At 29.4% G+C, this 12,606-nt stretch overlaps 1 protein-coding gene and 1 long non-coding RNA gene across 2 annotated transcripts; one reads left to right on the plus strand and one right to left on the minus strand.

Moving 5' to 3' along the window:
* Positions 1-224: 224 nt before the first annotated feature.
* LOC117128135 lies at positions 225-7,090 on the minus strand. The gene is made up of 2 exons (XR_004451328.1): positions 5,595-7,090; positions 225-4,721 (listed from the first exon to the last, which is right to left on the minus strand). It is a non-coding gene; the product is annotated as an uncharacterized LOC117128135 (long non-coding RNA).
* Positions 7,091-11,437: 4,347 nt separating this feature from the next.
* LOC103838563 lies at positions 11,438-12,597 on the plus strand. Its single transcript, XM_009115010.3, has 3 exons — positions 11,438-11,924; positions 12,011-12,147; positions 12,250-12,597. The coding sequence occupies exons 1-3, from the start codon at positions 11,633-11,635 to the stop codon at positions 12,352-12,354; spliced, it is 534 nt and encodes a 177-aa protein (XP_009113258.1). The 5' UTR covers positions 11,438-11,632; the 3' UTR covers positions 12,355-12,597.
* The last annotated feature ends 9 nt before the right edge of the window (positions 12,598-12,606 follow it).

The raw sequence follows: 12,606 nt of genomic DNA on the forward strand, positions 1-12,606 counted from the left end.
AGCCTAAACAAGACCACTTGCTCAGCCCTAATTCTCTTCCAAGAGAAAAAGCCTCTTGAGTGTGGCAGGTCACAGAGATTGCCTTCAAAAAAGGTATATTTTGAGAATTATGTCGGTTCAGCAATGCCTGCCAAATATGTTTGTGTATTAACTTATATGTGTCTCCATAGACAAAGGTTGCCAGAAAAAAAATTGTGTCATACAAGATACATATGTCAATAAAGGTTTTTATACGAGAAACAACTTCACTCTCTAATTCATTTTTTTTTTCAAAACAATGCAAGCCATCCATTCCCATGACCCGTAGGAGCTTCTAAACAGTAGTTGGCATACATCTCCGACTGAGCTTGCCGGAGAACAAAGTTGTCGGGACTTTTTATCTCTGAGAGGAATATTATGTCAGGAGAAATATGTCTATATATCTCCCTCCATCTTTGAACTGTCAAGAGATTCTCCAAATCTTAACAATTCTAATTCGTAATTTTTAAGGAACTAAACTTGGTGGATTCCAAAAATCCACTGTTTTCTTCACTGTTGCTGGAATAATTTGACACGTATGCTGTCCACCAGCAGAACTTTCTCCACGTTACATGGGATACTCTGTCCACCTCTTGAGGCTTTAACATTCTCCTTACTGCAAGGGATGGTGACAGAAGTCACTTTTCTTTTAGGAAATCCATGAACTTGTGCAATCTTTCTTTTCTTTGAACTTGATCCTTGAAGTCCAACATGAGGCGTAGGTGATTTCTTCTTTGCTAGAGGTATGTCCAGACATTTCTTACCAGGGACTATATATACCCCATTCACTTATTGATGCCATAACAACATTTTCCACAAGTCCTGAGCTTTTATACACATAATCTGTACTGCTCACGAGAATGGACCATAGTAAGATGTCTGCTGCTTTGTCCTTCAAATTCCGCAGCAGTCGCCTTTGCATGCAGTCTCTTCCATTTCTCCATTTTCTTCAGCAAATCTTACTTTTTCTCTTCCCGCAACGCTCTCCGTTAGATCAGCACATCTCACATACTATATCACAACTTACCTAAGCTCTTCCTTATCTTAATCAAAGCTTCTTTTAAGTTCTCTTCTTGGATGCGGGATAAAATTCTTGATACTGAGAATTATGAAACCAGCCTTTTAGGCTCCATAATTTATGTCGCAGTTTCTCCGAGTAAATATCCTTTTGGGCAAGGCTTTTGTCCCTTCTCTCAACTATGTCTTTGCTAACTGGATCCACCAAATGAGCGGCTCTTCTCTCAGTTTCAACCCATCTAGAGGAGTGATTATGGTATTCAGATGATTTTCCAGTCAACACTATATGGTCATAACACCTTGAGACCGAACAATGATACGCATCACCTCTAGTATGTCAATAAGGTTGAGATTCCCATCTTCCATCAAGCCTAGCATCCACACGATCATCATGTTTCCTTATAGGACCACACCTACTCCCCATACAACCTTTATCTAGCTCTCTTCGTGAGAGAATCTGACTGTTAGAGTTTCTGGTACCAGCCGTTTTTCTTGAGCCTCTTGAACACTTTCAGACCCATCAAAAATAATTTTCAAGGGGCATCTTTTGTGCTCTATAAAGGGGAAGGTAGCGACTCTTTGGTCCAGCATTAGAATGGGAGCAGTGCTTTTCTAAGTTTTCATACACCAACGTTGATGTCACATCAAACTCTCAAGCGAACTTTTGAAGCCGTGATTTCCCACGCCTCAAATGTTCCAAGATCTTCACCAATACTTCTTAGCTTAACTCCAGATCAGAGGTAGACCAGGACCCCTTGAACTTGAATTCAAAAGGGGATTTGAGAAAAAAGGTCTCTATTGTAGACTCCCATTGCAAGAGAATGACCATCCACTTTGCAAGGTCTATTATCAAGGACCTTTTGCAAGTCTCCATGATCTGCAAACCGAGACGGAAAGCAACCTTGACCTAGGTCCACCCTTATTGATCTTGAGCTACACTTCCCGATCAGACATTCCCGGTGAACACAACAGCCAAGGCGGTAAAATTTTATAAACTTTCGACTGTGGATAAAACCCACGTGGATGAATGTACACCGTGAAAAAAAAAAAGTTTTTAACGTACCTTTTTCCACACATCAATTTCTTTTTATAATCCAGTTATTCTGTTAAGACAATTATAGAAAATCTTCACAAACGTATACTGGCGCAGTATGTGTAAAACAGCATCAATATCTTCATTTTCTCAAAAACTAAAGAACATCAATATCTTCATTGTAAATCATAAAATTGGGAATATTTGGCAGAAAGAGTATTTTGTCCCCATTCCTGACGTTTGCTAACAACTTGAGCATAAAGCAGAGTAGACATAACGAAACAATATCATTGGGGCATGCATAGATAAAAACATCTACGGTTCGGAAAACAAAGAAAGATGATTACACCTCACCTGAACTTTACTTGTCGAATGATTATTCTTACTCAGCTTTGTATTCAAACCCCACAAAAGTTAATTAAATAGATACAATAAAATATACTACTAAAACAAATTAAATATATAGTGATTGATAGTGAATTAATAAAATTCGTGATGAGGACATTCCGGGTCGAATTCAACGACTACCCTAGTTTAGTCTCTGCGTACCTTTGTAATCAGAGTTTACAGCATAATTATTTGAAACCACTTCTACTTTACTCTTATATAAAATATGTATTTATTTATACACACAACAATACAAAAAGTTATTAAAAACAAACAAACAATAATACAAAATGTTGGAGTGCATGTCTGTTAGGATTGATAATTATATATACAATAATACACATTGTATCATGTCATCAAATTATACATGATCAAAAGTTCAGTGAAGCTAAATCAACACTAAATAAATTGTTGTATTTTTTTACTCAGTCAACTAATGTGACAATGAAACTAGAATCTATTTTTAAACTTAACTCGGTTGTGGATTGCGATGTTCAATTAAATCGATGTAGTGAACAAACTTGAATATGAAGTTACAATCGTCAAAGACATTTATTAAGTTGAGAAACAAATTAAAAACCCTCCCAACACCTTCACATGGCGCACACACACTCTCTGGCCGTTGTATCAGATCATTTGTACACACATGTCAACAAATTAATTTGTAAATATTAGCTAAATCCTCGGAATTTCAATTTGTTCTTTTGTTAAGTACTCCTATATATTTAATTATCCCAATATTTTTCACCTACAAGTCCAAGATGCTCTGGAAAGTAGCTGGTTTTGTTTGTGTTTAACGAAAGTAAGAGATTATTATAATTTACGATGTTGGGTGGATGAAGAACAAAAAGACATATTTTGCGATCCAAAATCTTGATTGCTTGCGTGTTGGTCGCCGTACAAGCGTAAACGTGATTAGGTCTCCGTATATAGGCAAATCTGAATTTTAACTTTAGTTATTAATCTTTTTTACGAAAAAATTGAAGAAAATTAATGAATGAGATATTAGGTAGGGTCGTAGGGATGTATGTATCTCAGAAGGAGCACCCTTTTTAATTTTAATTTTTTTTTTTGGTGAAAATTTTTAAGTTTAATTTAAATTTTTGTTGTTCCAATTTTTGTTAGAGCACCCACAATCATAAGTCCTCAACAGAAAATCTTTAACAACACTTTTTAAAATATTTTATTATTTTTTCTTTTTTTTTCCGAATTTACAAAAAAAAAAAAAGATTGGCCAATCGCGGGCTTTCACGCGGCAGTGAAGTCCGCGCACAGTGAAAAGATTATCAGAAATGAAGTCTAAATGAGGTCTAAATGAGGACTGGAAGAGTTAATTGTGGCATAATCCTTAATAAAACGGGAAACCCACTAAATATCTTAATATTATTTTGCTAAGGAAGAGTTAAAATCGGCTGTTGCGGTTGGTCTTATGATTTGAAGGACAAACCTAATCACTATTCATGAGTCATTCTTTACTATACATTCTTTGTTATTCTAACATCATTTTAAAATATATTAATTTTAATTTGTTATCTTGTTAAGTTTCTAATTTTAATTTCTTAGTATGTTACACATATTGAAATTGCTCTATGCTCTTATATAACGGTAACATTTCGGATTTTCACTTGCTTATTTTTTTTTTAAAGTGTGTATTTCATAATATCACTATAAACAACTCACAAAATTATCTAGGAATCATTTTTGATGGATAATTCACACACTTTACAAATTGTCTGTTAATATCTCTGATAGATTTTAATCTTCAACCAAAATTCTAATAAATTCATTAACCAAACATTTATAACGGAATTAACTCTTCGTTTACTTTTAAACCATAACGGAATTAATCTGTGTTGTTAGTCTATACTATGGATCATATATATTTTCAGTTGCAAATTACTAGTTCTACATATGGTTAGACTTAGACAGCGTGGATCTCTAAAGTAACCATGTTTGCTTATCATCGGTAGGCCAGTCCACAGAAACAGAATTAATCGGACTTCAACTTGGACACTTCTTATATTTAATTAAACAAAGTTACTAGCTAATGAGCAGGAATGAAAGGCCGATAATCAATTATGTTTCGTGTCTCATATACAAATTTAAAGATATAATAGTCTGTCAATTTGTAAGGTGCACTTTTCCTTAAAAGTAAATTTAAAATTTTCCACATATCCAGATTACTACACTTGATCTTAGCCAATACTACTTCAAAATTAATAAAAAAGAGAAACATTTTTTCAATTCAAGCGATTGATACTTTTCTCTAGGGGTGTTCAATCCGGATATCGGTTCGGTTTCGGTTCGGATTTTTTCGGTTTTCGATATTTCGGTTAGTAAAATATAACTACCATTCTAAATCCATATTTACTTCGGTTCGGTTCGGTTTATATACCGTCGGTTTTTGATTTATTCGGTTTTATACCAAAAAACATAATTATTTTGTTTGAGATCATATTATATAAATTTTAGAGTCATATTGTCAACACCGTCATTTATTAAAAATATATTACATGTTCAAATAAATGAACAAAAAAATAAAAATGCTTCTACCATCAAATAAAATAATCAAATCTATAACTAAAATCAAAACTTTAAATTTTAAAAATAAAAATATGAAACAAAACAAAAACATGAAGGAAAAGTTTTTCCACTCTTCCATATTTAGTGTTCATTAAAGTCATGTTTTTTCAATTGAAATTTTTTTATTAATTATTATTCATCAAATTTATAATCTTCATATTAATTTAGTGAAGACTAAAATAAAGCAAAAAGATCAAAAAAAGACTTAGAAAATAAGATGTCTGAATTGTGATGTATTGTTATTTAGTTATAGTTCAAGTGTTTTACAAATTAAGGTTTTTTATTACTATAAAATTATGGTAATAGTTATTAACACAAATTTAACTTATGTAACAAATAGATTTTCATGTATCGTTATAAAATAGATACATATTTACATGTTTCTACTTTTAATCGGTTTTGTTCGGTTTATTCGGTTTAATCGGTTATATACCAAACCATATCCAAATCCTACGGTTTTTATAAAGTTATATCCATTCGGTTTATATGGTATATACCAAAACCAAATCATATTGTCTATTTCGGTTCGGTTCGGTTCGGTACGGTTCGGTTTTACCATATTGAACAGAATTACGTCTACGTAAAAGAGGTAATAGGTTCAACTTCTCCTTTTAACTTTTTCTTCCCACCTGTTCACTTAGCAACTAAATATTTATTTATTTGAAATTCTTTTTTAGATCAAGTGAAATTATACCCTCCTTTTTTGTCCTTACATTATTATTATTATTATTATCATTATTATTATTATAACCTCAGTTAAAAAAAAAAAAACTATACTCTCTCCGTTTTTTAATGATAGATTTTTTAGAAAAACAAATATTTCAAAAAAATGTATTTTTTGTGTTTTCTATAAAAAAAATTGTAAACTTCAAGAAAATTAATTGACTTTATTGAATTACTATTAGTTACAAATTATTAAAAATTGAAAATTACAGAAAACAATACATTTATTATGGTAGTTTAATGTGTTTTTTTATTATGTGTGAAAATACTAAAAAGTCTATCTTTGTGAAACGGAAGGAGTATCTATTATAAAATTTCGTGTCAGCAGAGATTGAATAACTAAGTACATAAATATCTTAATATTTGTGGAACCTCCCTTAATTCAGTGGTTTAACTAAGAGTTCATTATATTTATACTCTACGAAGTTTCGTCCTAAAAATAAAATTATGCAAGTTAATAAAAAAAACTTACAAGAAATATGTAGTATTGCAAAGAAAACAGCCAAGCGTGGATTTCATAGAACGGCTCAAATGTTGCAGTCAATATGTGAATCCTCAAAAGACAAGTAAAATTGTCAGATATCAAAACATCTTATACTCTTTTTCATAGTTTGTAATATCATAACTATCTATATTATCTATAGTGAAACAAAATCTCTTAATATTCTTATACAAATTTAAACGCTTATGTAATAAAAATACATCTAATCATTTCATGAAGTCTCACTTTCAAATAGCCTTATGATTGAACCCTAAGTCTAGCGTATATCTTCGATATGTACTCATCACTGAAGTGGTCTAACACATTGGTTAGAATGGCAAACATACAGAACAATTGTGTAGCGCTACTAATAATAACAAAAGCATATATATATAAGTATAAGTAGATATTTTATTATTATTAACTGCAATGCATTTTAAAAGAAAAAGTGTTTCAATATATATATTCGGTTTTTGGAGCTTGAAAATATTTGGATATAATTAAACGTAAAATATCTTAAATAATTAAAAAATACTCAAAACTTCAAAAATACTTAAATAATTATTAATTCTCTATCCAAATATTTAAACCAAACATATTTAAATTGGTTATCCAAATCCGAACCAAATCCTCAAAGATTTAAACTGAACACGAAATTCCAAAAAGACCCGAAAACGAACTCGAACGCCCACTCCCCAATCACTATTATATATATATTATATATGTGTCATCATAGGTTACAAAATATGTGTTATCATATAATTAATCATATTTTATACGTACCATCAAATAAGTTTTCTTATAATTAATAATATTTTATACGTACAATCATATAAATAATCACATATATTATATTTTAAAATTTAATGTGAAATATAAGAACCATAATTTACGTTGGTGTTTGAAATTGGGTTTTGTATTGTATTTTTATTATATATATTGAAAAAGAAATTATAATAGTTATTGGAAAATATGTTAGTAAAATTCAAATTTGTAATATATGTATATTTTTGAATGAATTTTTGATATAAATCAATTTTAAATTATTACTTTGATTTGAATATATATATCAAGTAACATAGACTCATTACTTTTTAATATAATGTAATGGACTTCTAATTTTTTTTAGTAGCATAATCCCATTATTTTTTTTCTAACTTACTCTTATCCATTAATCCCAATGTGTACTTCAATTTTAATAATATAGATAATAACAAGGCAACTTAAAAAAACACTAATTATTTAATTAACAAAATAAATTGATAAGACCAGTCTTTTATTAATTTCTTTAAGAAAAAAAAATGTCACTATGTTTACCTATAATAACGTTTTTTTACATGTTAAACAAGTAAATCAGATTTGAGGTTTTTTGTGGATTTGGGATTTGTATCCACCTACATTTTAAATATTTTGATATGTATTCGTTTAATGGGGTTCTGACGGCACCAATCCTCCAGACAATGGAATCAAATTCTCAGGTCTACTATGATGATAGAATGGGGACATTCGTCAGGAACACGCCATAATCCCAGGATATATAGTATTCAGTGAGGAAGGGGAGATAAGAAGTTGCAGTGTCCCTTGTCCACCCACTCCATATCTTTGTTCATTTAATTCTTTTAAAATATGTTGACGAACAAATCTCTAATAAATCGATCTTGTCTCGAAGTTCTAAACCCTTGTTCAAAAAGAAAAAAAAGGTTATAAACCCTTTAACCAAAAAATTGACTCCAAGTTCTAAAGAGTATTAATAATTTTGTTTTTTACTCGTCATGAATGGTACCAAAATTGATTCTTTGGATGGATCTATTAGTTAGGTTATCTTCACACTTCAGCTATGTATAATTTCTTGTTTTCGTCTAGATCTATATACCATACCTTTTTGTCTATGGTCCAAGTTCAACGCGCATTAAATGTTATATTCGGCTGAATTTGAAAATGCGTCGAATAAATTTAAGCTTCGGTGGGCTTGACGAAGAACTAGATTCAGTTTGACATATATCATACTTTGTATCAACTGTTAAGAACTTATAACTTCACTGGCAAGTGTGCTAGACTTTGAAAATAATAGTAGGTCAAAAGATCTTTACAAGCGAGTAAATGTTATAAAATTTGACATTGGAAGTCCACTATACATTTTTACAAATAATTTTGACACATGTTATCTTTACAATCACTTCAATATATGTGACATGATATAGTAGAATTGATGATATAGCTTATGGTTAAATGTAACATGTATAATTATATTTAATGTTTATTTATATTTTTGGTAAACTTCTCAGAATATGGTAATAAATTATATATTATCCTTAAATTAAATATATTCAAATATGAACATTAAATAATATAATAATAAAAATATAGTAATATTTTACAAATTTTGAAATATTATATTCTGTTTTTATAACTATACAATTTTATTGCTAAATTTTTTTTCAATTTTCTATGATTTTTTAAGAAATTATAAAATTTTAATCATAATATTATTAGTTTCTTTTATATATCTAGAAAATTAAAAAATACTGTTTAATTTTACTTATTGATAATTATATAAATTTTATATCATTTTTATTAATTTGTACAAGTTTATTAATATATTTTATCTAAAAGAAATAAATAAATAATTTATTTAAAATTATAATTTTAAATATATACATATATATTCTTAAGTATAATTTAAAATAACCAAAATAACAATTTATATTAAAAATTATATTATTGCAAACAGTGCAGGAAAACACCTAATATTTTATTATGTGTACTAGTTTATTATGTAGCACAAATCAAAATGACAGTATTTAAATTATTTGATGATAAAACTACAGTTCCAGAATTATCAATCAAAATAAAATTATTATATCAATTAAATATTCTATAAATATGGATAACGATTGCATATAAATAATTGCATTCAAATAAAGAGGTTATAAACGGTAAATTAACATTTATCATGTTTTTTTTAAATAGATATATGTTGAAGGTATTTTATGTTTAAATTTGAGATATATACAACACATGAAAAATATAGTTAAAACTACTATATTTGATTCATTAATTTTCCTTTGTATTTTTCTTGTGAATAAATCTTCCATTAAGTTATATATTTTTATTTTAAGTACAAAAATAAAGTTATGATAGATTATGATAAAATGTAATTGAAAATATAAAACTTATTTTTTTGATATTCTGAGACCTAATATAAAGAATGATGCCCAATAGAAAAATCAATTATGAAAATGAATATCCATATTTAAATGCTACAATAAACACGTTTAAGATTTTTGTTCACATTTTTTTTTCTCAAACATGTTTCATCATCCTTCAAGCTCCAAAAATCCATGTATATTCGTTTAAGATTTTTGTTCACATTTTTTTTTCTCAAACATGTTTCATCATCCTTCAAGCTCCAAAAATCCATGTATATTTATAATGGCTAGACTTTTTTTTCTTTCATTTTTCTATTTCTATTTATTAAAGTAGCAAACATTTACCTGAAGCTTTGAAGAGAAAAATGAATTTGGGAAGGTAAATTCTATTTGCAGTATTTTAAATGAGTTAGGATAATACTCTAAAAATACTGGGTTTTGTCATTTTAAAGTAATTCTAATTTGTGTTTCAAAAAAAAAAGTATTTCTAATTCATGGGTGAACTCCTAATTTTAAAGCGTTCACATTTTCACCATTTGTAGTAAATAGATAAGATGATTTTCTTATACAGAAGTTATAAAAACGATATTAAAATCAATTTGAATTAAAAAAAAAGTAGAGAAGTACTTTACTTTTGTTGTTGATAATTTTGTATTTCCCATTCTTTTAAAAGCTCTGAAACAAAAGTATACTCAAATACCATTTTCAATCTGAATTATCTTTACTGTTTTGGCTCATAATATATATGGCAAATACGGTAGCGTTTGAAAAGAAAAATAAAAGTTCGAGAAATAAACAAAAAGGAATAACAATCAAAGTTTGAGAAGTTTTTTACTATTGTGATTATTTTAAAAAATTTCAGAGCCACGATATGTGAAAACATGGATATATAGAGAAGAAAACAGTTGGATTATGTAATGAAATGTGAGATGAAATTTTTTAGAAAATTTAGGAGTTGATAGATAAAACTGCAGAAAAAATAGGGGATGAAATTTTTTTTTGGTCAATCGATTGGTTCTGATTTATTATTATTTTTTTAAGTTATTTTATGTGTCAAAGTTTTTATTAGCCAAGTGACTTGTGATTTAATATATAAACTAGATCTCGACCCGCGCAACCGCGCGGATGTTTATTTTCATTTATTTTTATAGAAATATTTTATTTTTAATACTACATTTGTATATATTAGTATAATATATATGAGTCTATCACTTTTTAAAACATAATAATTTTATTGTATATTTGTTTATTGAATTGGTTGTTTTCAGATCACGTTTTTGGTTTGGAAAAGATTGATAATTATTTAATTCCTATAATGTAGTAGACATATTATTTAGTTCCTATAATCTAGAAAGTATGTTATTTAGATCTATAATAATGTAAGATTATAAATTAAATGTAACATAAATTTCTAGTAATAGGTCCATTAGGTCCATTTTTTAAAAAATCACACATGAGTCAAAGTTGTGACTTCTCTTTTAATATATAAGATGATAGTAGAATAATTCAAGTGCTAGAACAAAAAAAAGGTCCTCAAACAGGTCAAACACTATAACATTTGCTAATTAACGGGGCAATGTTAATTGGTTTATTGCAGAACTATTAAATAAATCACAGGATCATTTTCGTCAAATAAATCACATTATTATTTTTTTTTGAACATTTTTTTTAAATCACATGATTTAAAAAAGCCTTTAAAAAGAGAAAGAAAATTAAATGCAAACTAATTAATTAAACAAAATTATTCTAAAACAGTAGAAACACAAACAAAAATGTCAAAATCATCGGTCCCTGATTTCCGGTGCCGGCACCCACCCGTTGTAATCAACTATTTAATTTCCGACAATCCTATACATGACTCTATTCCATTACATTTAAACTCCAAAGTCCAAACTAAAGAAATAAACGTCGGAGATGGCCCCGGCAATAACAGTCAAATCTGCAACAATGTTGTTACAAACCATTATTAATAGTATTATTCTCTATTAGTGACTGTCCAATAAAATAATCACAACACCATAAAATTAATAAATAATAACAGCATCACTGATGATTTTAGTGATCTTGATTTTGGGTTTCACATGTTTTATAAGCAAAGCTGAACTGTTTGTGGTGGACCTAACCCTTCACGCTGTCCTGAAAAAGACTCTTTTCCTTCACGGACTCTCTCTCTCTCTCTCTCATTCTCTACTCTGTTTTCTTTTGTTCTCTCAATCATAACATTTTTTTTTGGAGGACGAGATGGGAAATTGTCAGGCGGTTGATGCGGCGGCGTTGGTTGTACAGCATCCCGACGGGAAACTCGATAGATATTACGGTCCTGTACCCGTCGCTGAGATCATGCGTATGTATCCTGGTCACTATGTTTCTCTTATTATTCCATTACCGGAGACGAATGTTCCGGCGACGACGACCAAGACGGTGGAAGATGATAAGAGTGAGAGAAGGGTCGTGAAGTTCACGCGTGTGAAACTTCTTCGACCAACGGAGAGTCTTGTACTTGGTCATGCTTACCGTCTCATCACTTCACAAGGTTTGAGTTTATGTTTTAATTTAAGTTTTAAATCTCTTTTTAGCTTTTTTGTGCTTTCTAATGTTTTAAAAAAAAAACTATTTCAGAGGTCATGAAAGTTTTAAGAGCAAAGAAGTATGCGAAGACAAAGAAGCATCAGAGGGAAACGACTGAAGAGAAGAATCCTACATCTCTAGAGAAGAAGGTTGCTGAAGAATCCGACAAGAATCAGAATCAGAATATGGTATGGAATCTTTACTCGAGTGTAATAAATGTGTTTAGCTTAAGGATTAAGCTTTATTCAAAAGTAATTATATATCAATTAATGAGTGTGTTTTTCTAATAGGAAACGAATGATGAGAAGCAACGTGCAGTGTTAACGAGCTCAGGATCGTCGAAATCGAAAACATGGAGACCATCATTGCAGAGCATATCTGAAGCTACAAGCTGATGTTGTTTTAGTTTTTGCTTTAGGGACAAGAAACAGAGTCTCTGTGTGGATAATCCGAAGATACAAAATCTGAAAAGAAAGAGATATAAACTCTCCTGAATAATCTCTTCTCTTTTAGGTTCCTTTCTGGTTATTACATATATTAAGATCAAACCACTCCTTAGAGATTAAGAACCGAGTCCGTTTTTGTCTTGTCAATGTATATATATAAGTTCTCCAGATTAAGAAATCGATCGAAAATAATATTATCGC

Source organism: Brassica rapa, chromosome A09, assembly GCF_000309985.2.
Source record: "Brassica rapa cultivar Chiifu-401-42 chromosome A09, CAAS_Brap_v3.01, whole genome shotgun sequence".
In the NCBI taxonomy this organism is placed as follows: domain Eukaryota; kingdom Viridiplantae; phylum Streptophyta; class Magnoliopsida; order Brassicales; family Brassicaceae; genus Brassica; species Brassica rapa.

What these genes read in the sequence shown, in the direction of transcription:
- LOC103838563 (XM_009115010.3), top strand. Translation starts at nt 11,633, where the DNA reads ATGGGAAATTGTCAGGCGGTTGATGCGGCGGCGTTGGTTGTACAGCAT. An exon ending in CCGTCTCATCACTTCACAAG is followed by an intron (nt 11,925 to 12,010) that starts GTTTGAGTTTAT and finishes AAACTATTTCAG; the next exon opens with AGGTCATGAAAGTTTTAAGA. An exon ending in AGAATCAGAATCAGAATATG is followed by an intron (nt 12,148 to 12,249) that starts GTATGGAATCTT and finishes TTTTTCTAATAG; the next exon opens with GAAACGAATGATGAGAAGCA.